Source organism: Paramisgurnus dabryanus, chromosome 23 (assembly GCF_030506205.2).
Source record: "Paramisgurnus dabryanus chromosome 23, PD_genome_1.1, whole genome shotgun sequence".
NCBI classification, from domain to species: domain Eukaryota; kingdom Metazoa; phylum Chordata; class Actinopteri; order Cypriniformes; family Cobitidae; genus Paramisgurnus; species Paramisgurnus dabryanus.
Window position 1 is genome coordinate 23,903,119 of NC_133359.1, and position 23,786 is coordinate 23,926,904.

Sequence of the window (23,786 nt, forward strand, 5' to 3'; positions counted from 1 at the left end):
TCATTGCTGCGGTTATACTTGACGTCTTCGCTTAACGTTTTTCACAGCGATCAGCTGTAAAATGTTTTGGTCCGGCTCGATTTTCGTTGACTTTGAGTAAAATTATGGAAAGTTTTTCATAAGATCCCCTGGGGTCAATGTGTTATCATGACAGAAACTTGATGCTGTCGGTCCGGGCAAACAAGTGATCGTCTCCCAAAGTGCCTCTTGCGTAAATTATTAGATGTTAATGACTTACGTTTCCATCACAGGTTTATCAATGCTATTAAAGTATTATTTTGTTTTTGTTTGTTTGTTGATCATGAAGTACAAAGTAGATGAGGAAAACTAGGACTCCGTCTACTCAGCGCGCCGCCATTGTTTGTTTACATTGCGTGAATGGTGCGCTGTAATCTGTGGAGTGGATTTATGGCATTCTGTAAAAAAGGAGGAGCGGCGTTTATTGCGTTTTGGGAAAAAAGGGAGAAAAGATGACAGAATAACACGGCGGATATTGGATTTTGCGTAAAATTAAGAATTTACTTTTTAATACTGACCTGATATAATACTGGTTCTGGCAGTAACTCATTTTTTTCAAAAATGGCGTTTATTGCGTTTTGGAACCAAACTCTTCAAATCTTCCCAGTAAAACCCATTTAAATATTTTAACTTTTTGTCAAAGTTGCAGCTATAATGAACCCACTTATTTAAATACTGTTAGTTCAAAGCTAAAGACCATGTTACATTTCATAAAATAAAGCAGTGTTAATTATATTCTTAATTTCTTCATTTCTCCCCCTATTTTCATAAAAAAAAAGATAAGTGTGTCTGCTGGTGCACCCCTATCCAAAAAGCACAACCAGTTTTATTAATAATGTTCCTCTGAGTGAGAAGTGTTACCAGAATTTGTTTAAATTAAGGTGAAAAATAAAACTTGTGTGTTTAATGTATTTTTGTTAATGTTTCAATGGATTTTAAAACATATGGTATCGAAAAAAGTATCGTTAGGAACCGGATCGAAAGATTTTAAACAATACCCAGCCCTACAAAACATACACAGATTTTTTTACTGTTTTTGGATAAGTGGATGCTTCAGTGTTTATAAGTTGTGTAAGAGCGCCACCTAGTGGATAATAGTGGTAATATGGATTGGGGTAAAAACAAATTTTGCTCCCAAGATGTGCATTTCTGTTTGGTAAATACTCTGTCCGAGTGTGTAATTATTACGGCTGTGAGGGTCGTAATAAACACCACACAACCGCGGTGGTGAAATATATAAATTACAATCTCGCACAGCAAGATGTCTTCAAGTTCGTGTGAACGCAAACGGCCAGCAGACTCAGAATTAGTGCTCTATTTGCAAAGGGAGGCAACTGATGTCAGTGATGATCCTCTGGCTTGGGGGCGGAACAATGAGGCAAGATATCTTTCTCTTGGTCACTCAAGGTTGCGAAAAAGTATTAATGTGCATTACCAGTACACTTTCATAATGCATTTTCAGCGCGAAACATTATAACCTAAAAAAGATTTCTCACTTGAACCAAGTGTTGTTTGAGGGATGGTGCTACAGCATGCAAATATGCGCCAATTCTGTGGGTGCTCGGGGGCTGGGTTTGAGCACCCACTGAAATGGCCAAGCACATATGCTCATTTGCTGCACATTTTGGGTGAAAACCATGCAGTAAATGCGCCACTTTCCTCTTTTTTAAAATCGTGTGGGCACTCCAGAGCATCGGTGTCGTAGCTAAGTAACCTAAGCATTGCTTGATGTTGTGATGAACGCCCACTGGCAAAAAAAGAAACCGGCGCATGTAAACATGTCTGTTAAGAAATGTATACATTTTTATATTTAACACTCATCCTGCACTACATTGTTGTTCATCCTATCAAATGCTCTTTTGAATAAGACTGTCCACTTTCACTAATACCACTTGACACTGATGAGCAAGTAGCAAATCATGATTCACGGGTGTGATGTAAAGCTATTTGGCAACTAAAAAGTTGGTTGTGATTCAATTTATATTTCCTTCCTTATCATAGAAAACTGTCATCATCACTTACTGTTGCTATAGTACATGCATTAAATTTGCTAAATGTAAACACTTGTCATTTTCTGCTAACAATCTTTATTTTCTGACATAAATGTGCATTTTCTATAAAGAAGCTTTGAAACATTATGCATTGTGAAAGCCGTTATACAATAACATTTTAAATGCATTGTGTATTTTAGTGCCGCTGGATTGATATGCACAAACAAAACTATCCATTATATAATTTTAGTTACACCAAAATGTTATAAATGCCGAACAAAGTATTTTCCTTTGTTTTATCCTCTCCATTGTGCCCGTGGAGGCTGTTATTGATACTGAGTGTCAGAGGAAATAGAATCTGAGGCTTTTAATGTGCGTTTCATGTCCGGTTTTGATTAATCTGTTTATTGGTTCTGTAATGAACACCTGGTATGGTTGGTTAGACAAATTATTGAGCGTTATTAACCTTGGATGAAATTCACAAAGCACGGCAAAAACTGATGTAACATGCAAGAAAATTACAACTGGGGATAAAAGATTCGATAATGATTACGATCTCAATACCACCCCGGCGAGCGGCCTGAATGCATATATATGTTTAAGGCCTTTACTAGCTTTTAAAAGAGGGAAGCTTTTTAAAATGGTAAGGAGTGGCTGAGTGTGAACTCAAGTGGTTTATGGATCCGTTGACTTTTACTATTTTTCAGAGAGCAGAGATATTAAAGTTGCATGATGACTCTCTGCAGCCATTTCTCTCTCTCTCTCTCTCTCTCTTTCTCTCTCTCTATCCCTCAGTCTCTGTCTTTAACAATGACATTGATGAAAGTAAAGGCATTCCAGTTTTGGATTTGCAGATGGCAGGGGCTAAGCACGAAGACTGGCGTAAGGGGTTGCCGTGTGGGACGGTGTGACCGATGCAAACAATGGCACAATGAAAAATGGTACTGGGATTTCGCCGAGGCCACTTGGGGGTCAAAGACGGAGTACGTGAGGGGAGGGCGGCAAAGGGCAGTCAGGGGCAAAAGCAGCGGGGTAATAGAACGGCGTGGGGCTGGTCAGGTGGAACTCCTCTCCTCACACTCCGGTAATTACAAACCATACATTTCACTTTGGGTCATGACAACGCCTCCCCCAACCCCAAATGAAGATGGGGGGGTTATTAATGGTGTAAATTAAGGCTCCCCGCAGACCGATGGAAACACCAGACTTCCTATTTTAACCCCAAAATATATATCTCACCCCACCTGCTGCTCACTGGGTCTGCCTTTGTCCCCCCAATGCTATATGACCATAAGTTCCACCCTGAAGGTAGAATCAAGAAGGAAAAAAAACTAATGGGAACTAAGATAGAGGAATTTATAGTGGGTCGCTATTGCACCAATAATTGCGTACAGAAAATTCTCTTGCACTAATTATCCTCTATATTATCGCTTGTAAAGCCATTCGTCACTCTGCTGCAAATGTGTCTTTACGATTTACAAATGGCCCATTGTACACAAAAAAGTGTTCATGCTGCCTTAACATTTTGAGTTATTTCAACTTAAACATTTTGAGTTAACTAATATTTTTAAGGTAATTTAACTCAACATTTTTAGGTAGCATGAACGCTTACTTTTTTAAGTTTTTGTTTAGTTTTTTACAGTACATCCACTGTAAAAAGTAATACCTAAATCTAACTTAAAATAAACACTGTAATATTACTTAATACAAACGCAACAAAATTAAGTTGACGTAACTAATAGTTCTAGTATTACTCAGTTTAATATACTTTTCTTTGCACAGGTAACTTTTTTATGGTTTGTTGTTGTTTCCATAAACATTGACTTCATTAGACTTCATCTTTTTGTGAGATGAGGGCACAAATTGTTTATTCAATCAACGCGCCCACCCAGTTTAGTTTTGGGCAGCTGTAAAGCGCGACATACTTCAGTATGCAGTCTATGCACAAGTACCAGTCTTCTGAACAATGATAACTACAAAACTCAAAGATGAAACAGAAACTCTTCTAAATCTGGAAAATAAATGAACATTAAACACTAAAAAGTCTTTCTTTCACATAAAATAGCGTTTAAATTAAAATGTCACCCTGTTCAAATGCAGTCCAATGCAAAGCATGCTGGGAACTACGAGTCTACTGCCTAGTTAGCTATGTTTACTAAAATCATTCATGAAGTTTCAACACAAAATGATTAAGTTAATTACCTTCTTACAAATTTAAGTGGATTATACATGATAAAATAAAACTGAATTAACTAGTTAAATTGTTCATTTAGAAATACTCAACTTATTCAACTTTTTATGTTATTTAAACTCACATTTTGATTAAAAAACAAGAATAAATTTTTTTTTAATACAGTTTACTCATTTTATTTTTGTTAAATCTACTAAGGCACATAAACACTTTTTACAGTGTGGTGTCTGTGAACATATTGGAGTCATGCAACAGTATTTGATGTGCATGCTTAAGTCACGCTGAACTTTGATGCTCGTTTTAAGGAACACTTCACTTTTTAAAAATAATAGGTTCATTAGAGTCAAGTTTTAAATAGGAAAAATATCGAAACTCTTTGGTTATTTTTGAGCGTGATGCTAATGGTCTAATCAGATGCAATGGATTATGCTAAGCTATGCTAAAAGTGCTACCACCAGACCCGGAGATCGGCTTAATGGATGCCAAAGCGGTAAAAATCAAATGTTTAACTCTAGGGGAGCTGGAAAATGAGCATATTTTCAAAAAAAAAAATGGAGTGTCCCTTTAAATAATAGAGCTTTGAATCTTGCCTGCAACTTGTTAAATAACATACTGTACCATAATTCCTCTCCACTTTCTGGTTTAACTTGTCAAATAATGCTGCAAAATAAAACCCAGACAAAACAAGAATCTAGGACAGAAGTTAGTGTAAGGAAATTTGGAGATTTGTCAGCTCTTTGTTGATCTTGGATTGTTCCCCCCATTTTTTGCTCCATAATGAACATGTCCAGTTAAGACCAGGATGTGACCCGCAGAAGAAAATTAGCAGAACAATACAACTATCAGCTGACCCAGAGGTTATCTCTGAACCATCCTGTCTTTACAGAAACAACACTGATATCTCAAAGCTTTATTTACTCTACCACCCACCTTCTCAACTGTGGATCAATTTGATTTCTAAATAACGACCCTTTATAAAGTCAATCCATATACAGTAGGACATATAAACTGTAATAAATTAAATGTAGTGCTCATATAACTGTTTAGGACACGAGTTTTCAATTTTAAAACAGCCATGTTTTTTTATTTTTATAGTGCATGCTGGATCTCTCTCTCTCTGTAAGGATGCATGGTCTCTCTGCCATTCTGATGAACAAGTGAAGTCATTACGTCCAAATTAATGTCAAGCCCCTCGTATTTTCCATAAATAATACACGGCAGGTCTCTGTTGTCGTTAAACATGTTCTAATTTGTTCTCCATTACAAAAAACAACAGCATTGATTAATTCACACTTCAAGCTAAACAACCGCCACAATTTTTACAAGGTGACTGGGAGAGTCGCTCTTTTACTCAACACTAATGCGACACTTTTTATTAATAAGTCTCTGTGCGAAGAAAGCAAGATGCTTAATTGCAGTCTTACGGGTGTTGCTTATAAAATTGCTATTTTTTGCTTGCGCTTTACTGACAAGGAAACATTTCAATTCTCACGTTTCTTGTTTTTATTTTGGTGTCTGTTTCTCAGGCAGGGAGATACTCGCAGCTCTCCATTATCCTAATAAGGTGTCATAAAATTTAATTCCATGCTTGGTTTGTCAGAGAGGAGTTCTTATCCTACTCCAATTTTGAGTTTTAATAGGTAATACTCCTTTGCTCTCTCCTCACAATTAGGCCTCCTAGTTACCTTTTAATGAAAATCAGATTAAAACATAATCTAATTAAAGTTCATTTTAATCCGCGCTATCGTGCAGGCTTTCTGTCGCCGAGAATCACGTGACCGCTGTCAAAGTCGGTTAGTTTGCGTGGTAGAGGAGGGCCAGACTATCAATCAAAGGTTTTTACATATGTGTGCATGTGTTGGCAAACCCTATGAGGTGCATTGTGCGGAAAAAGACTTGAATTCAAAAAAGTTTGAATCTGTCATTTTTTTTATAAGAAGCCTAATTCGTATAAAGTGAATCGTACAAAATTGTTTTATTACTAGAAAAAAAGTAACCCCACCTCTTACAAACATGCACATCAAACGGGAATTCAACAATTTGCATGAGTAGATTACATACAAACTCAATGCAAGGACGCAAATAGACTCAAACTTGGGGATCCTAATGATTGCCACGAAAACGCACTTGTGCGCAAGTTGAAAATATTGAAAAATTAAAATGGCACGAAGCCCACGAGTAATCTGCAGCAAGGAACGCGATGCTTCACGTTTGGTGTGTACGCAGCATTCTCTTGCCCCTAACCCAGGGGTGGGCATTCCTGGTGCTGGAGGGCCACTGTCCTGCAAAGTTTAGCTTCAACCCTAATCAAACACACCTGAAAATCCCAATCAAAGGCTTCAGTATGACTTGGAAATGACATTCAGGTGTGTTTGATTAGGGTTGGAGCTAAACTTTGTGGGACAGTGGCCCTCCAGGACCAGGAATCCCCACCCCTGGCCTAACCCCAACCCCAGTAAAAAACATACGAATGTTACAAAAGTCGTAAGTATTATGAATTTCCGTGTACTTTCAACACTTGTTATGCAACGAAATCAGTAGACGTAAATTGTTTTCAGAAACTTGCAGAACCCCGACAAAGTGTATTCGGCACAAACATACTCCGTCATATATGTCCAGATGTTTTTTTGGAAACTTTGTCCATGTTTAGCATTGGAAATCCAACTCTTTAACTGTGTTAATAAGTCAAAATTCATAAAATACCATTAGATCACCCCTCCGAAGATTTATGGTATTGTCACATTGTAATTAAATATTAATATTTATTTCAAGTACACTGTAAAAAAATACGCAGCATTTTTGTCAAATCAAAACATATTTTTTGTAGGGCCGGGACTCGATAAAAAAATTAATCTAATTAATTAGAGGCTTTGTAATTAATTAATCGAAATGAATCTCATTTTAATCGCATATAAATATTTGACCTGAGAACAGTGAGAAGTTATTTTTTTCGCATGGGTTATTAGTATACCATTCAGGGTTTCCTGCCAAAAATGTGTTAGTTAAGGTGGTAGGGTTGGCGGGTGGGCGGGGCCAAGGGCGTGGCAATCAAATGGGCGGGGGCGTATGCATCATAATGAAAATTTAAATATTTTAATAAAATAAATTAATAAAATTTTTCTTTTTAAAACACTCAAATAAAACTTCATTTTGAAGAAACTATGACAAAAAATGAGCACATACATTATTAATGAATATTTTTTTTTTACCTGTAACGGGAATAGCTGCGTGATGAAGTGAAACTAAAGGGTTAATAAACACAAACTAAAGCAGATGTTGTAGATCGTCTGGCGAATGATGATAGATAGCGCAAAAATTTTAAAAACTGATTATTTCCCACTATTAATGACATTATCTTAAAGGAGTGTAACTACTGTAGCATGTAAATAATGCACAAAAATAAAGTGAGCATGAGCGCTCAACAATTAAATCTAATCAACAAGCACGTGAAACCTTAGCAGGTTGCTCAAACAACAAAATCACCAGCTAACTTACTTTAAAATTGCAAGAACTATAGACTAATACAATAACAGGCTTAAATAAACCCAAAACATAAGTCCACTTACAGTTCTCACGTAAAAGTGTTTTATCAACTGGCTATCCTCCAGACATGACGGACCACGTCTTATCTCATTTCGGCCGTGTGGTGAGCGTGCAAAACCTTGGTTTATGTTCACTGTGGTTTGTTGTTGTCTGAAGTCATGAACACTAGTTGGTGCTCCAGTATAATCGGTCCGCCGAAACTCATCCAGTGAGAAACGTTCCGCGGTGCAAAAATAAGTGTGATTAAAATGCGTAAAAAATGACCAAATTCGTTATTTTTGTGTACTTAATCAATCTTAATTAACGCGTTAAAGTCCCGGCCCTAATTTTTATGTTACTTTAACTTAAATAATTTAGTTAAACAATTTCAACTTGAATTTATAAGTTATGTCAACTTTTTTATTCCCAAACTAAGAATAGTAGGTTGAATTGACTTGCAAAACCAAGTTGCTTTGCTTTATCACTACTGCCATGTAAAAAAATAATATATACTGTATGTATTAGCCACATTAGCTGAAAGTTCTCCCAATTAAAATGGTGTAGTTTAAGTCTTGTTTTAGGCCTCCATCTCATGAGTAAACTTCAGTGCTGTAGTGGAAAAAACTACTTCTGATATGTGTGCAAATGTCACTCAGCATCAGTGACAGCTGTCAACTTTCATATCCACTGATACCCATAATTCCCTGCGTCGGAGTGGTTCACAGAGCGATTGAGTCATACCTCTCTGTTTGAGCCGTGTTGGCCTGTCAGGTCTTTTCTGAGCCATGACAGTGTAATATGTTTTACAAGCAGCATGGCCAAGGGTTATTTCACAGTCAGAGGGATCGGGCAGGCCAGCCAGTAAACCGCAGCCGCACGGGGGAACAGCCACGCAGCGACACAGCACATCTAATCCACTTGCTGGCTGGTAGATGAGCATTCCAGCCATCGAATGTCAAGGGACTCACTTAAAGCCCAATTTATTCTCGTGTTTGATTCCGCTTTACATTAATAGGAGCTTATGACAACAGTGGCCTGCATAAAGAGAGGATCTGTTTGCATTTTCAGACAGTTTTCTATGATTAAGCTCATGATTTAATGAGTGGAAGTGTCAAGATGCATTTTTGAAAAAAAAAAATGGCTACAAAGATTGAGTGTCCTGCAGACAGTACAGCATTTCTTCTTAACACTACGTTGCACTGTGGGACGAATTTAGAGATTTGACCTTTTTCCCCTTCGTATGATGGCAAAATATACCAGTACCTCTATCTAAAATTCCCTCTGATTTTTTTAAACCCGATAATTAATGTCGCACTTGCAAACTTGAGCCATTGTTATGAAAAGGTTTTTTCCTCCCGCATCTATTCTGAGACACGTGTACCTTTATGACTGGTGCCCACTCCGGGTGATAAAGTGCTGATGCCAGCTTAAGAGAAACTTTAAACACACTTGGTGTAATCAAAGGCACAATGCAAAAAGGCAGGTCAGCAAAACCAGCCAAAACAATACCCCAAGTCCCCCCTAAATATAACCTTTTTCTGTGAAGCAAATGTCTTGTGTTTCTGCCTGCCTGTACCGCATAATTTAGATCATTGTTTCTACCTTTTGAGTTTGACTGACCTATTTAGACTGGCAGTTTTTGGAAATTAATTTGAAGAAATTAATGAGGTCAAAGTATCTCTGTCACTCTGTGATGAAACTTCTTATCGTACTAGCTTTGAACTGCTTCATGGTTTAACATGAATTTTTTTTCTTACAAACTACATTCTGTGGTTGTTTTTGAAAAAAAATAGCTTTTTAATCCTGCTATGTGTTTCTACCTTTAACATTTTTGTTTCTTATAGCAAAGGTGCCACAAGGTCGCGTCCTTGGTCCGTTCCTTTTCATTTCACTATCTCCACAGAACCTATTGGAGTTTCTCTGCTTTAATTTGATCTCATTCATCTCTTGAAAAAAGACTTGATTGAGTATCTTAAAGAAGAGCCTTTGGCTTTCTGTTTGATGGAGAATGGAACAGAGATATGGAACCCCAGCTCATCTTCTCGCCACCCGTTCACCCTCTCCTCAGTTTCATTTGCAAATAACAGTGCTGCAAAGTTATCAGAGTTAACGGACTTATCTCAATCATGTCATTTCTCTTTTTCTACAACCCCTCTTCCACCCACCCTTGTCTTTTCTGCAGGTTTTGAGACTGCTCGATCTTTCGCTCTTCACGGCGCCCATGTGATCTTAGCCTGCCGAAACAAAAGTCGTGCCATTAAAGCAGTGAGTCTGATCACAGAGGAGTGGGTGAGTTTGAAGACATGCATACATAAAGTTCCTCTGCAGCCCTACATCATCACTCGCGACCTTTACATTTCATAAATCAGGTTTTGCTTAGCTGATATCTTGCCTTTTACAAGTCACAGAATTAGATCTTTGAGAATAATCTTTGTTCCAAAACCTAGTGTGTTGCCATTTTATAAAGCTTACTGATTTTTATGGAATATCACAAGTGACTGCAATCCTATCATATGTAGTTGCTCCATGCTCTATACAAAATCATCAGAAGACAGTTTGTAGTATGTTACTATACTTAAAATGCAATGCTGCAAAAATGGGACTTTGTTTGTAAAATCCAAGCTAAAGGTTTATTTTGTCATAAAATAACCACTGTTCGGATTTACTAAAGATGGATAATTTGTGCTGAAAAGGTGTGGTCTAGTTATTTTTGCGACTGACCCTTATTGCATATGCATTTTTAGGAATTTGCCTTTTAGACACAAAATGTATGGGAGGAGATTATTTAAATGATTCACGCAACGTGATTTACTAATGTTTGTCTATTAAGAGTCTTGTCACTCTTAATAACTCTTTTAACATCAAGCAAGTCCTGCAGTCTATTTTCTATCATTTCTGCATGCCTTAAAAACGAAACCAAAATATGAGCGAGTGAATGAAGACAAATCTTTGCTTTAGAATAAGGATTTGGGATGGTACACCACCTCTCAGGAAACGTGCAGATAAAAATTATTTTAGATGTTTAATGACCATTTAGATCAGTGATCTCAAACTCCCGGCCCACCCTCCCCCTCTCTGCGGCCCGCGTCACCTTTCAAAAATATAACATAATCTGGCCCACAGAAAGATTTTTATTCACTTTGTTTTATATTCGTTTGATTTTTGATTTAAACGTTTAAGGGTTCGTTCACATGTCGCGTCTAACAACGCATTAAAACAAGTCAAAGCATTACTTTCCAAAGTGCTCGGGAGCGGAAATTGCGCTCCGTGGCGTGGGTCGCGTCACCCGTTGCTACACAGCCATGAGCCATGCGTTCTGTGATGTCGAGGATAACGCAATGCACAATCGGATTTTAATTCCTCAACTAAACCTTGCGTCAATCATATCATTGTAACCATGCAATCAGCTAATCTGGTCTGGACTTTGTAGCGTTTGTCCAGAGGAGATTTGTTACTTCCGGGTGGATACTCAGAGAAGAGCTGCGATGGGGTTAGTTCACATCAACAAGTCACAGCTTCTAATGGAGACACCGCATAGGAAGGGAGGCAGAGCGATAGATGTAATGCAACACATTTTAAACTACAGATAAGAAAAGAGCAATCAAAGTGCCCTGGTTAAGAAGAGAGAAAAGATGAGGAGAAATGTACAGAAGATAAAAGTATGTATACAGCTATATATAATGAAGGATTATATATTATTATAGCTTACTATTCGGTTACACATAGAGCAGTATTATTATTATTTTCTGTCCAACTAGCTTATGTAACATTGACTACCCATTCAAAAGTTTTGGTATCACTTTCACTTATTAATATTGTTCCACATATAATAGAAAATTTATTAAATCTGAAATAACAAAGAACATAATGAAGTCAATAATGTGACTGAAAAAAATCAAAAATAAATCAAAACAGAAACACTTACTGGTGGAATTTTTTTATAATAGTTTATAAATCTATACAGGAATTAATTTTGTTAGTTTAGTGCAAGGTTTTAACAGGTCTTAGTTATTTAAGATAAGGTTAAGAAAAGATTTACTTACTTTTATAAAATAATGTATTTTAAAAAGATAAAACCACTGCTTATATATTTTTAAGTATTATTATACATTAAATAATAGAAAATAAACATGACATTTACAGAAATATAGTACCTTTTGTAACATTTAAATAGCTTTGTGCCCCCCCCCCCCCCCGATGAAATGTCTGTCTTAGGCCATGTTTACATTAGAGCATTTGCGTTTTAAAACGGCATTTTAAAATGAAAACGATCCTCGTTTATACTGGCATTTTAAAAAGAATCTTCATCCACACTATACACCACCATAAACCCATGAAACATGACCAATCATGTAACTGGGCATGCGCATAAAAGTGTAAAATAACTTATTACTCTAATAATAGCTTACCTTTGCGCATTTACGCAGCCTAGGAGTGTGCGATATTGACAAAAAGTCATACCTGGGTCCTTTGCTGGCAACTATAACAGACACTATTTTTGAACCTATAAAAATGTGTTTGGGAAAGTCTATCTCCCCCCTACAACATATTAATATGATTAATAGGTTAATTTTGATTTTATAACTAAACATAAAGGTCTTTATGATTTAAAAAGAAAGCATTCAAGTGAACAGTACTAACAGTAGCGAACTTGAAGCAAAAATAAATTTTAGCAAATGCAAACTTCAATCAAACATAGTAAGAGGTGAAGTATTGCTTTTTAGCCTACCAGAAATGCTTATTTCATTAATTTTTAAAAGTGTACGAGGTCCGTGCACGTCCTCCGCTAGCAACACAGAATAGCTAAAAGCGCAAGCGCCTAAACAAGCATTATATATTAATGACGTTGAGTTTATTGTTTTTATCAATTTATATTCACAAAACTTATCAACAAAACATCGATTAAAATTAAGAGACTAATTATCTGAAACGAAATTCATTTTAAAGTAGCAAACAAAACTTAAATTAAACTCAAAAATAATGTCTGACCCATTACAATTCTCCCTTCATATTGGCCTTTACAACGCCTATATGGCATTTAAAATGACAGTCTATCTTTCGTAAGCTAACTAAATTTAAACAAAACATAAACACATTAAACCCAACAATACTCAAACATTAATATAAAACAGACATTATCTAAGGATACATGTTAAAACAATCCGATATAGCGTTTATAATAGCTGGTTGGTAGATGTTTACTATTTTTGGCAAAACCTCCGTTGCAAACCAACATTTACATGAATAAAATAATTTTTACTTTGAAAATGATGCGCTGTCACGTTAACATCAGCTGTTCGTTTACATAAGACTCCGTCTATGTTCATTTACACTCAGAGCAACGTCTGAGTTCTCAAACTAAAACAGGGTCTTCAGCGTTTGCGAACGAATCCGTTTATGAGGGTCAAAAACGATGATGTAGTGTAGATGAAAGTAGCAAAAGTAACGCGTTTTAAAGGATAAACGCATTAATGTAAACATAGCCTTAGAAATGGCCCCATGCCAGTTTGAGTTTGAGACCCCTGATTTAGATCATTGGATTTGCTAGATGAGAGCTTAATGTTCTTATTTTTATGAAAACCTCCGACTCAACTAGACAGCCCGGGTCACTTGCTGCGTCTCAATTCATCCGCTGTGGGCTAGACCAAGGGTCAAACTGAAATTGCGTGTTGCGTTAATCATGCATTAATGAAATTAGTGGCATTAAAATTAACTTGCTTAAAATTGCTTCCGTTGTTGCTAAAAAAAAGGCAACACAGATACAAGGCAAAGGATTTTTTAACACACAAAAGTTTTTTGGAATGCCAGAGAAACATATTATTCAAAAATATTTTTTGCCAAGCCATGTTACTTTTTTATTTGCTGGAGAAACATACAAGTTTCAAAACTTCTTGTAAACCTCAATTTTTTGTCCTCCAGTTCTTTTTAGCGTACTATGGCTTCGTTAGCTGGGATTTTACACCCCATATTTTCTACTGTGATGTCCGTGGTGTTGAACTCAAGCGCATCAGGCATTAGTAAATCACCCGCACCTCATCAGCTCTGCTTAATTGTGACCCTAAACTAATTTGCGCTGCTCTTAGTAGATATCAGTGGTCATTATGGAAATCAGTAGCCTAGAAATCTAGACGCACCCTAGCGGCCGCAAAATATATTTGCTGCCAGGGTTTAGTCTAGGCACTCACAATACACTTAACAGCTCCAAAAACCAAAATTTGGTCAGGCCAATCACATCGTGTGTAGCGTCTGTGGGGCGGGCTTAAAATGATGACGACAGAGCTGCAACGGTTCCTACTTGAAAACAGAGAATGGCTGCTGCTGCTAGCGAACAGCTTTCTTTTGAAGCGGCTTTGGCCGCGACTCTGGAGGACTTAGACTTATGTTTTTCTTTGAGAGAAGAGCAAATAAACCCTACTGAAGTCCTTTTTAAGCAAGAAAGATGTGTTTGGAGTTTTGCCGACTGGTTACGGTAACTACGTCACCTTCTTCATTGCTCTGATTGGTCATAGCGCTATCCTATTGCGTGAAGAGGCATTTTGAGGGACAACCTTATATCCCGCCCCTTGCATTGAGCCGTTTGTGTGAAGAGTTGCCAGACCTTACATCTTGATGTAGGTCTGGCTAACCAGGCTAGGAAATCAGCTATTGCCCCTTTGTTATATTTAGCACGATAATTTGCCCCACGTTTAGTAAATCTGGTAATTTATTTCTTTATGGGGCGGCAGTAGTTCAGTGGTTCATGTACTGTAGGTTGTCTACAAAACGGAAGGCTGGTGGTTTAATTCCCGGTTCCACCTGACCAACTGTCGAAGTGTCCATGAGGAAGACACCTAACCCCAAGCTGCTCCCGACGGTCTGCTAAAAGCGCTATATAAATGCAGTCAATTTACCATTAATTTACTAATAATGAGATTTATAATTTGAGTTGATTTCACATTCATTTTTATCTTTGACATGGCTTTACTTAGCCAGTAATAAATATATCAAGTTTATATTTTCACAGAATGCTTTTTACATTATTTAGGTTGATTTTATGTAAAAAATTGCATTCATCAGTTCTTGAAATATAACATACACTTAAAGGTCTTTTTAGTAACTCTTTAGCATTAAATAAGGTTATGGGGTTAGATCTAAGGGAACACACACTTAGTTAAAACAACTCAAACAAACAAGTCAATTCAACCTACTATTTTAAGTTTTGACCTTTTGATAAGTCCACACAATTTCAACTTGTTTATGTAAGTTAAGTTAAAGTAACATAAACATATATTCTGCATATTCTTCAAAGTGCACACGTTGTACCATAACTGCATTTTTTTAAACCTCTCTTAAGGAACCTGTGTGTTTTTTTTAGCCTATTAACAGGCAGCTTCTCCTCTTTTAATTTCTGACTTCTAGCCTAATTCTTAATTAATATTCATTTCCCCCTGAAGTTGTGTGGCTGAGATTTGGCCCGTGGCTCTGTGCTCGTAGCCTGAGCCAAGACTGATCTCTCCGATTGTCTCCATTATTAGCGGGAGGGGGGCGTGAGGGCGTCTGATAATTAACTTTGATTATTGCACTAATATTGTGGCGCTCTTGACACTCCCCCAGATTTATGAGTGTGAGAAAATAAACAAATGAAATGTAGGTGCTGGAGCAGAAAGAATAAGCTATTACGAGGCACAGTAATTACAGCCATCCTGAGACTTGGAATTAGTTGATTAATTACAGGATGCCAATGGATTACAGGGGAATCTAAAGTGTTTTTAAGCAGTGGCGATATCTAATTGAACAAAGCCCCCTCTCGACGGCAGATAATTCCTCAGCCCCGACAGCTTCAAATCACGGCGTGTTTTAATAAATGTAGCAACTCCGCTCTGAGGCATTTTACAAGCGCGCCGCAGTCCTCCGGCAGAGAAACGCTATACAGAGACATCCGCAGAATCCTTTCATAATCAAAGTTATTAAAGAACATTGAAATATTAAGGCAAATTACCTGGCAAAAAGGCCGGACAATCTGATTAATGTTTACCGACACCTCACTGCGAGTTTTAATTTTTCATTCTCTAACTATTATTGCAAAACATTCGCGAGACATTGGAATTTAATTCTCAACATATGAGCCCTCTGGACTTTACTTGTGAGAAATGAGGAAAGTAATACCAGAAGAAGGCTTGATCAAGTTAAGATTTTCATATTCTGATTAAAAAATATTGAATTTGATTGGACTCCTAAATCGCAGGTGCTGCGGATGAATAATAGTAGGCATGATATCAGAATAAATCTCATCGACGGGAAATGCATACTTACGCTTCAGGAACGATATTAATAGATTCGGGAAAGGACAGGACAAGGAAATTAATCGTTAAAATGATGAATGTACTCTCCGTGTCTTCCCACGCTCTTATAGTGAGGTTATTTTGATAAAGATGTGTGTTTTGCAATCTATGGAATGAAAGGTCATCAGATCTACTTCCGAGGTCACTTGGAGAAAGTGCAGGGGAAGTGTTAGTGTAAGTGATGAAAATTAGTGTTGAAACCCTGCAATATCACACGTCCTGTTAAATTATAAGCTTTAATAAAGCAAGAAAAGACAGGTTTGCCAGCTCTGTCTATTGAAAATTAAATGATCTGGTACGTATGTGTTAAGAACTGGAATAGTGATCTTGTTGATGATATTTTTATTACTAATCGAATGTAAAGGTGATATGTTTTGTTTATTGTTTCGTCTTGCGAACCAGTATCAGACTAGGACTTGGTTATATTAGGATATTTAAGCAGTTTTTACAAACAAAGCTTACAAAAAAAAAACAATACTGATGGGCAAATTAAAACAAAAAAATGGCACTGATATATTTTTAAATATGTTAGCGCAAGATATTTTTAAATTAAGGCAGCTTAAACATGCATTTTAGTCAGAGGGGCATGTGCCCCCTCGGTTTTTTGAGCCAAATGTATTTTGCATGCAACCTCAAAATCAAAGAAGCGTCCGTTAATCTGTTACTTTCTTTTAATCTATTTTATATGCACAATATTATCAATTCTGTGCTGCATCCTTGTCACTTTTCAGAGATTTTCGCTGTTTTGATAGCGTTTTGATCATGTTACATTACTTTATTCTGGCGGAGGCGCTGCAGTCAGCGCAGCCGCAGACGTCATCAGCATCTGAGAGCGCTCACGAGCTTTGCTGTTGCTGCTGCATTTGGCTATCTGAGGAATTAAAACGTGTAAGAAACGCTCACAACATTTCCAAACACCAGTACGGTAATGTGCAGTTAACCGCCTCTGTGTGGAAAATATATGGTTTAAAATGTGATTGTCTCGACGTCATATTAGTAGAGATTTCTAGATTCATCTTCTTGGAATCAAACATGTTCACAAGTTAGGTAAAATTTAATGCAAAAATACATTCCTCTAATAATTTTATCTAAACATATATATCTTTTTAAATCATTATCGAACATTAAAGTCAATCACAAGGCTATAGCTTATGTCATTTTCGTTTTAAAATGACATTAATTTTATAGGATAATGCAGTTGTTGTGCAAAATGCATTAATGACACAATTAAACGAGTCATTAAACAAAACATAAATAAACAAAACATGCTGTTTCAGATGTAAATATGATGCCAATATGTTATTATTCAGATTGAATAGTTTTTGATATGAAAGTTAGTTAACACTTTTATTTTGAATGTAAGCAGGGGCGCTCAGATTGTTAGAAATGTAGGTGCCATGGAAAAGACTGAAAGCTCTATAATATGTTTCGTTTGATGTCTGTGTATGTACAAATTTCTGTGAGCTGTGTACGCTGTGCCCCCTTAAAAAAACGCCCCTGATTTTAGTCTGGGACTAGGATGAGCCCTGTCTGGGAAACCACCCCATTATGTATTTGGGTAGTTGAAAAGTATGCAGTAAAAGATATTTTTGTAAACAGCATTTTTAAAGACGGTGTGATGTTTGAGAAAATATAGGGGGTGACTATCATTGTTAGTTGTTTTTTAAAAGTTTTTACTGAATTGTACTGTACTATATGTATGTGTGTCCTTTAGTGTGGCATAGCAAACTTTTTTTTTGCTTTGTAAACCTTTTTTTATGGCGAGTCAATATGCACAAGGTCTAATTTTGAGTTACAGGCAAAAGAAGTTGAAAATTTCCATTTTGGTCGAAGGTTATATAATAACCTTAAAATAAGTAATACAAATAATTAGGGGTGAGTGGGGTTCAAACTAACACGGGGTTAATTGTAACACGGCTACATATTTTTACAGGGCCGAGCAATCTGTGCTTTTGGTCTTTTTCGCTTACTGTCCGAAGATGTTCTTCTGTGAATTTGTGAAAAGGTTTGATGTGTTTTGGTTAAGATATTGAACAAAGAGGGATTTGAAGGCATGGAAGTAAATGACTTGATCTTATGTTTATTTTTTTTTATTTGACCAATCCAACCTTATAGTATTTCAATCACTGTCTTGTTACCTAAAACAACATCATTTTGAAACATGTCAGCAATTCCTAGTAACTGATAGCTGGGATTGAAAACATTTTTACACAGCAGGGTAAGTTGTCACACACAACTAACCCTGTTACAACTAAAGCCCGATTTATAGTCGTGCGTAATTTCTAGGCCGTAGCTTATCCGTAGCCTGTGCGTAGCTCTGCATAGCCTGACGTGCACCTCACACCCGAACCCCTCCCATCAGGTTAAAAAATTGCGACGGTGAAAACAAAGATGGGCCAAGTTGAGGAGTGATTTAACTCAAACTGCAATAAAAGTCGCTGTTTATTTACTTCCATCATTGCTGGTTTTCTCAAATCATAGGAAAGAAGTTGCTGTTTCTTCTTCGTTTGTGGGTTAAGTTGCCAAACTTCTTCTTCTTTGACGGTCGTGCTGCTACTGTGGTTACACGCGTGGATACTGCCTGCCAGCGGTCTGCGTGTGTGTTTGCATTTTTTTCCTAATTGTGCAGCCCTTTCAAAAAATCTATTTATATGCATTCATGGTTAATTCAAGGATGGTTAGATGAAGGATCATGGATGGATGGATGAATGTGTGGATATCTATCTTTACACCTTTAGTATAAAGACTGAATTTTATTGAATAATTTGTGTTTAGACATCATTTTCTAGCAGGTGTTACAACAAACCTTCTGTTTGATACAATGAACCCCACCTATGGGATAAATTGTAATGTTTTCACTCTTGTCACTTTTGGTGTAATTGTATGATAACGATAAGTCCCACACACAAACTTTAAGTGTTCATTTGTAGCAGAGATGTGTGTGTTGTTTGTGTAAAACATGATTAATCTAACTTAAATATATTTTGAATGATAGAGACAAAGCCAAAAAGCGTTAGTCTGTGCCTCTCTCTCCCCTTTTTATGCCCTTGTCTAGCTACCCCAATGCTCCAAATAGTAATTAAACATCTAAAAACTGTGAAAATGCCATGTCAAGTCAGCAACCCGTATATATATATTTAATATTTATTTTGTTGAATAAAGTACATTTAAAGTAAATAATTTGATGCACTTCCACAATGACATCCTTACAGAGTACTGGATTTAATGAATCTTTTATTGTATTTGTGTCATTACATCGTACCCTCGTGATCACACAGATCCCTGCCCTGATGTCATTTCCTATGCTAAGACATTGCTGATTGTCCTGAGTGAAACAATGGTTTATTATTAGAGCTGGGGCAGGCAGATATCTCTGTTTATGTGAACAAGCTTACTAATCAGACTGCAAATGCCTGCATCTCTGCTTTATCACCGCCAGCGTTCATAAAAGCCGGACCACTATATAGGAAACCGCAGAGTCACGCCGAATCAGCTCGTTCTGCCCCAAGCACACACTTCTGCTCATTTGCTTTAACCCCTAGACTGGGAACTCATCCATCTCTGCTTTCCTGCTCCTTTGGGGTTATCTGTGGATGGAGAGGTTGAGGGTCACATGGGGGTTATTTGAAGGTCACTGCCTTGGTTTAGAGGTCAGAAGGAAGTGCAGGTGTTGGGCTTTCTGGGTTATTCACCTTCTCCTGTGTATCGCTGTCAGAAAGAGAAAAAAAAAACAAAGGACAGTTTTTGTCCTTAATAATTCAGATTTTGTAAAAGTGCAGTTCATTTGACAAAGAGAGGTTATTCGCAATAACATTATTATTGTGTGCACACGATTTTCATCAGGGTTCCCCCCACACATAAGGATATCGGACAAGTTTAATAGTTACGATTTGCGATTGTAATCTTTTCATTAGCCATTGTTTTTGACATTTTTTGTCATTTGCAATGCTTCATTGGAAGAGCAGTGCATTGGCTTGTATAAGACACATCTTTTTATTAGATTTTTTTGTTTGTAAAATTGCATTACATTTCATTGCTGGTCGGTCTCTTTTTTTGAGGACTGTTATTTGCACCATTCCAAAATGGGGTGTTAGTGTTTTCTCTCGCTCTAAGATTGCTCGTAACAGTGTTCATTTTTACCAGTAAGCTGAGAGTAACCTGCAGTCGAGACTGGAGCAGGGAGGAAAAATTGCTATTGCTCTTATGCAACTCACCTGCTCCATTTCTAGCATTTCTTTTTTTGCAAAATCACCTCTATTCATTGAAAGCGAAATGATGAAAGGGTGAATAATAATATTATGAGTATGTTTTACAGTAAGAAGCACATTGGTGGTGTTTATGGGGTTGAGCTGGTGGAGTTTTATTGTGTTCAATGGGGCCACAGTAAAGGCAGACAGAAATGAAAACAGCAGATGTGCACTAGAGCAAATAAAAACAAGCCGGCTGGGTTGGGTAAAGACCTACTGTATTGTATGCGTCTATTGACTTGCTTTGTGTTTTCATTTTTCTACTGGCCAATTAGAAATTGAGACATACCAAACATGTGACCCTTGTATTAAACTGACACATATTACATCATTGGCTTGTTGAGTGAAGTGTCAATGGTCATAAAAAAATCCCATAAGCAAGTGGTTCTCAAACTGGGGGCCGCGAGATTGTGCCAGGCGGGCCCGAGTTTTATGACATTTTTATAAAATACATAAATGTATTATGAATTCTGTGTAATTAAACCTAAAACATACATAAGCCTACTAACCAACAGCACTGTTTTGTATAATTGAATGTTTTGTTTAATTAAGGCCCTGTTTACACGAGAACGCTCGAGGGTAAAAACGTAAAAAAAATATTTTATTGGATGTCCCTTTCGTTTACACGCCGACTGTGTTTTTGGGGCTTAAAAACGTAAAAAGTGAAACCACCCTCCATAGTGGAAATCTTAAAAACGCTCTACCGTCGCGTTCTCGTCTAAAGGGTAGAAACGCAAAAATCTGCTCACGGTGGCTGTCGTCGCATACGCGTTCACGTCACAGGCATGCGCCAGTTTAGGAAAATAACAACAAACATGTTGGATTATTTTCATATGTCGGACATCAAGTTGCTATAGCAGCTCTCAAAAAGTTTGAGAACACTGAAGAACAATTTTACAGAAATTATCTGGGACCAAAGTGTTGTGTGACTTACAATGAAGGAACGACACGAGGGACCCTAGAAGCTGAATGTCCAAGGGTGTTTTCACATCTGTAGTTTGGTTCATTTGGTCCGGACCAAAACCAAAAAATGATACATTGTAACGTATTTCCTAAACTGCTTCTCGATTGGTCAGAATCAATGTGCGGGAAATTCCAACAAAATACCGGAAGTAAACAAAAAGGAGGGAAATACTGCAGACACCATGGACAGACAACTCCACACTGTAATTATGTCCGTGGTTGTTATACATAGTTTGTATACAGCAGTCTAGACAAACTGTTCATTTCCAGAATGAGTCGCGGATGCAGCTTGAAAACAACGCTTTAATGCACTGCAAACCGCAAAGCCACCAAACCTCCTCGCAACTCCAGGTGTGTCCGCGACCTGCCATTATGGCAATATTGCTAATAGAAACTGTCAACAAACACTTACTCATCCCATAATGCACAGTGCAGCTGACTACGGCAGCTGGTTTAGCCCAAAATGCTCTAGAGTACCTTTGAAAGCATACTGAGACCACCTCTTCAAGGAGGTCTCTCGGTCCACTTTTGGTGTGCACCCGAGTTCGATTGCTAGATTGTCACCTGCCCAAACGAACCGCACCAAGTGAGCTATCCAACTCTGGTCCGATTCAACCGTACTAAACAAGGCCGGTGAGAAAGCACCCTTAGATACTTGGGCTCTTTTGACTTTGGTAGATAAGCTTTTAGTTGAAACACCCGCATCATAGTTTTACATTTTGCATGAGCAGGTCACTAAAATGTACAAAACTGTAAAAGTTGAGGTTCTTTAAAAATTATTTCATGGGGGTTAACTGTAAATAACTTGAGAGTTTTTTGTTAATGGGTTAAGTCTGTGAGTGTGTGTGTGTGTGTGTGTGGTTAATTTTCTTGATTGTCTATAAAATTCTGCTGATGTTTGATTCACGATCCCGGGAGATATATTTAATAGAATCCCATGAGGTATTGTTTTCAGATCAAGGCCTGTCTAATGTCCAGCAGAATAACTTAACCACTTTTTCCCATTTAAGAGCATTAGGCACATTTTTTCTCCTTGTGTCAAAATGGTAATGAGGTACTTTGTAATCATGTTAATTGCCGACCTAGCTTCGTGTTAGCATGTGTTCATTGTTTCCTGAAACAGTATTTACAATCAGGATGAAAATTAACACGCTATGTGTCGGTTGAAGATGCATTGTGTTGTTAGGGTGAGCTCTGGAACCAATTAGGGTGAGCCCTCATCTCCACCGAGGGTTGATGAGAGCAAAACTCAACCTTGTAATGTGTAAAAAGCATATTAACATTGTGGCGTATAGACAGGTCTTCGTAATTAGATAACTGACCGTGTTTAGACTTCACGGTCTTCAGGCGTTGCTTCGGTAAATGCAGTCCGCTCCTGTCATGTTTTGTTTTTTATTTACAGCTAGCGATTGGGAAAGTGCTTTACTTTTAAAACTACTCATCTTCCAGAGTTGGAAAATATCTATGTTAAAGATGCAATCCGAACCTTTTTCAGTTTCACTGACAACCGAATTTACCTGCAGTGTGTACGGCCGTATGAGTATCATGGAATTTCAGGAAGTACAGAATGAAGAAATGGACCGAAATACGGATTTTTCACAGAATTAGCTTTAAAAAGTCTGTACTGAGGCTAACTTGCTATGACACTTCTGTGTGTTTCCAGGTTATTTGCAGGATCTTGTAGTTTAGTCTTTTAGTGTCCTGGTTAACCTTTGAGGTAGTAGGAGACCCCCAGTATCAGCTGTCTCACTTAAATATTGAATGCATTATACTTGCAGTCATATCATGCATTTTCTTTACGTGGAACGCACAGAAATGACTAATGCATAGCAAGAGGAGAATAACCTAAAATATGATCAGATGTTTATCTAAGCTTGTTGTTTTTCCCAACCTGCTCAAGCCTTTGAATCAGAGCATGTTAGATTTGAAACAAGATTTGTTTGGAAGAAGAGCCTGGGAGCATGTGTATATTAACGTCCTGTGTCATGTTGATGTCCTGGGCCTTGATCGCAGGTGAAAGCTGGGGATTTATATCCGTAGTGACACATCTGGAATGCTGAACAAGGATATTGCTTGGCACCCTGAAGCCATTGGGCACATTTCTCTCTTTCAAAAGGACTCTCAGAGAGTGCTTTTGTTGTAGATGTTTTATATATATATATATATATATATATATATATATATATATATATATATATATATATATATATATATATATATATATATATATATATATATATATATATATATGTTTTTAGTCTTTATATGTTGTTACAAAATGTTTAGTTTTGCTTGCATCCAAATGGTCCAGGATGTTACCGAGTTTTGTTTACCCAAAGTTTGTGGATATTTCACAGAAAGTTTGCGAATATTTTATGTTTCACGGGTATCACACCTGACCTGCAAATTTCTTAAAGTGGACATATTGTGAAAATCTGATTTTGTCATGTTTAGGTGCTATAATTGGGTCCTCAGTGCTTGATTCAACCTAGAAAATGTGAAAAAGATCAACCCAGTAACTTAGTTTTGGTGA

At 37.2% G+C, this 23,786-nt stretch overlaps 1 protein-coding gene across 1 annotated transcript in view; it reads left to right on the top strand.

Annotated features, from left to right (window-relative positions):
- Positions 1-23,786, top strand: part of wwox (WW domain containing oxidoreductase) — a 251,974-nt gene that overhangs the window by 11,615 nt on the left and 216,573 nt on the right. Inside the window, exon 5 of the mRNA XM_065291319.2 lies at positions 9,905-10,011. Coding sequence (XP_065147391.1) covers positions 9,905-10,011 — 107 coding nt within the window. The remainder of the gene's footprint in view (positions 1-9,904; positions 10,012-23,786) is intronic.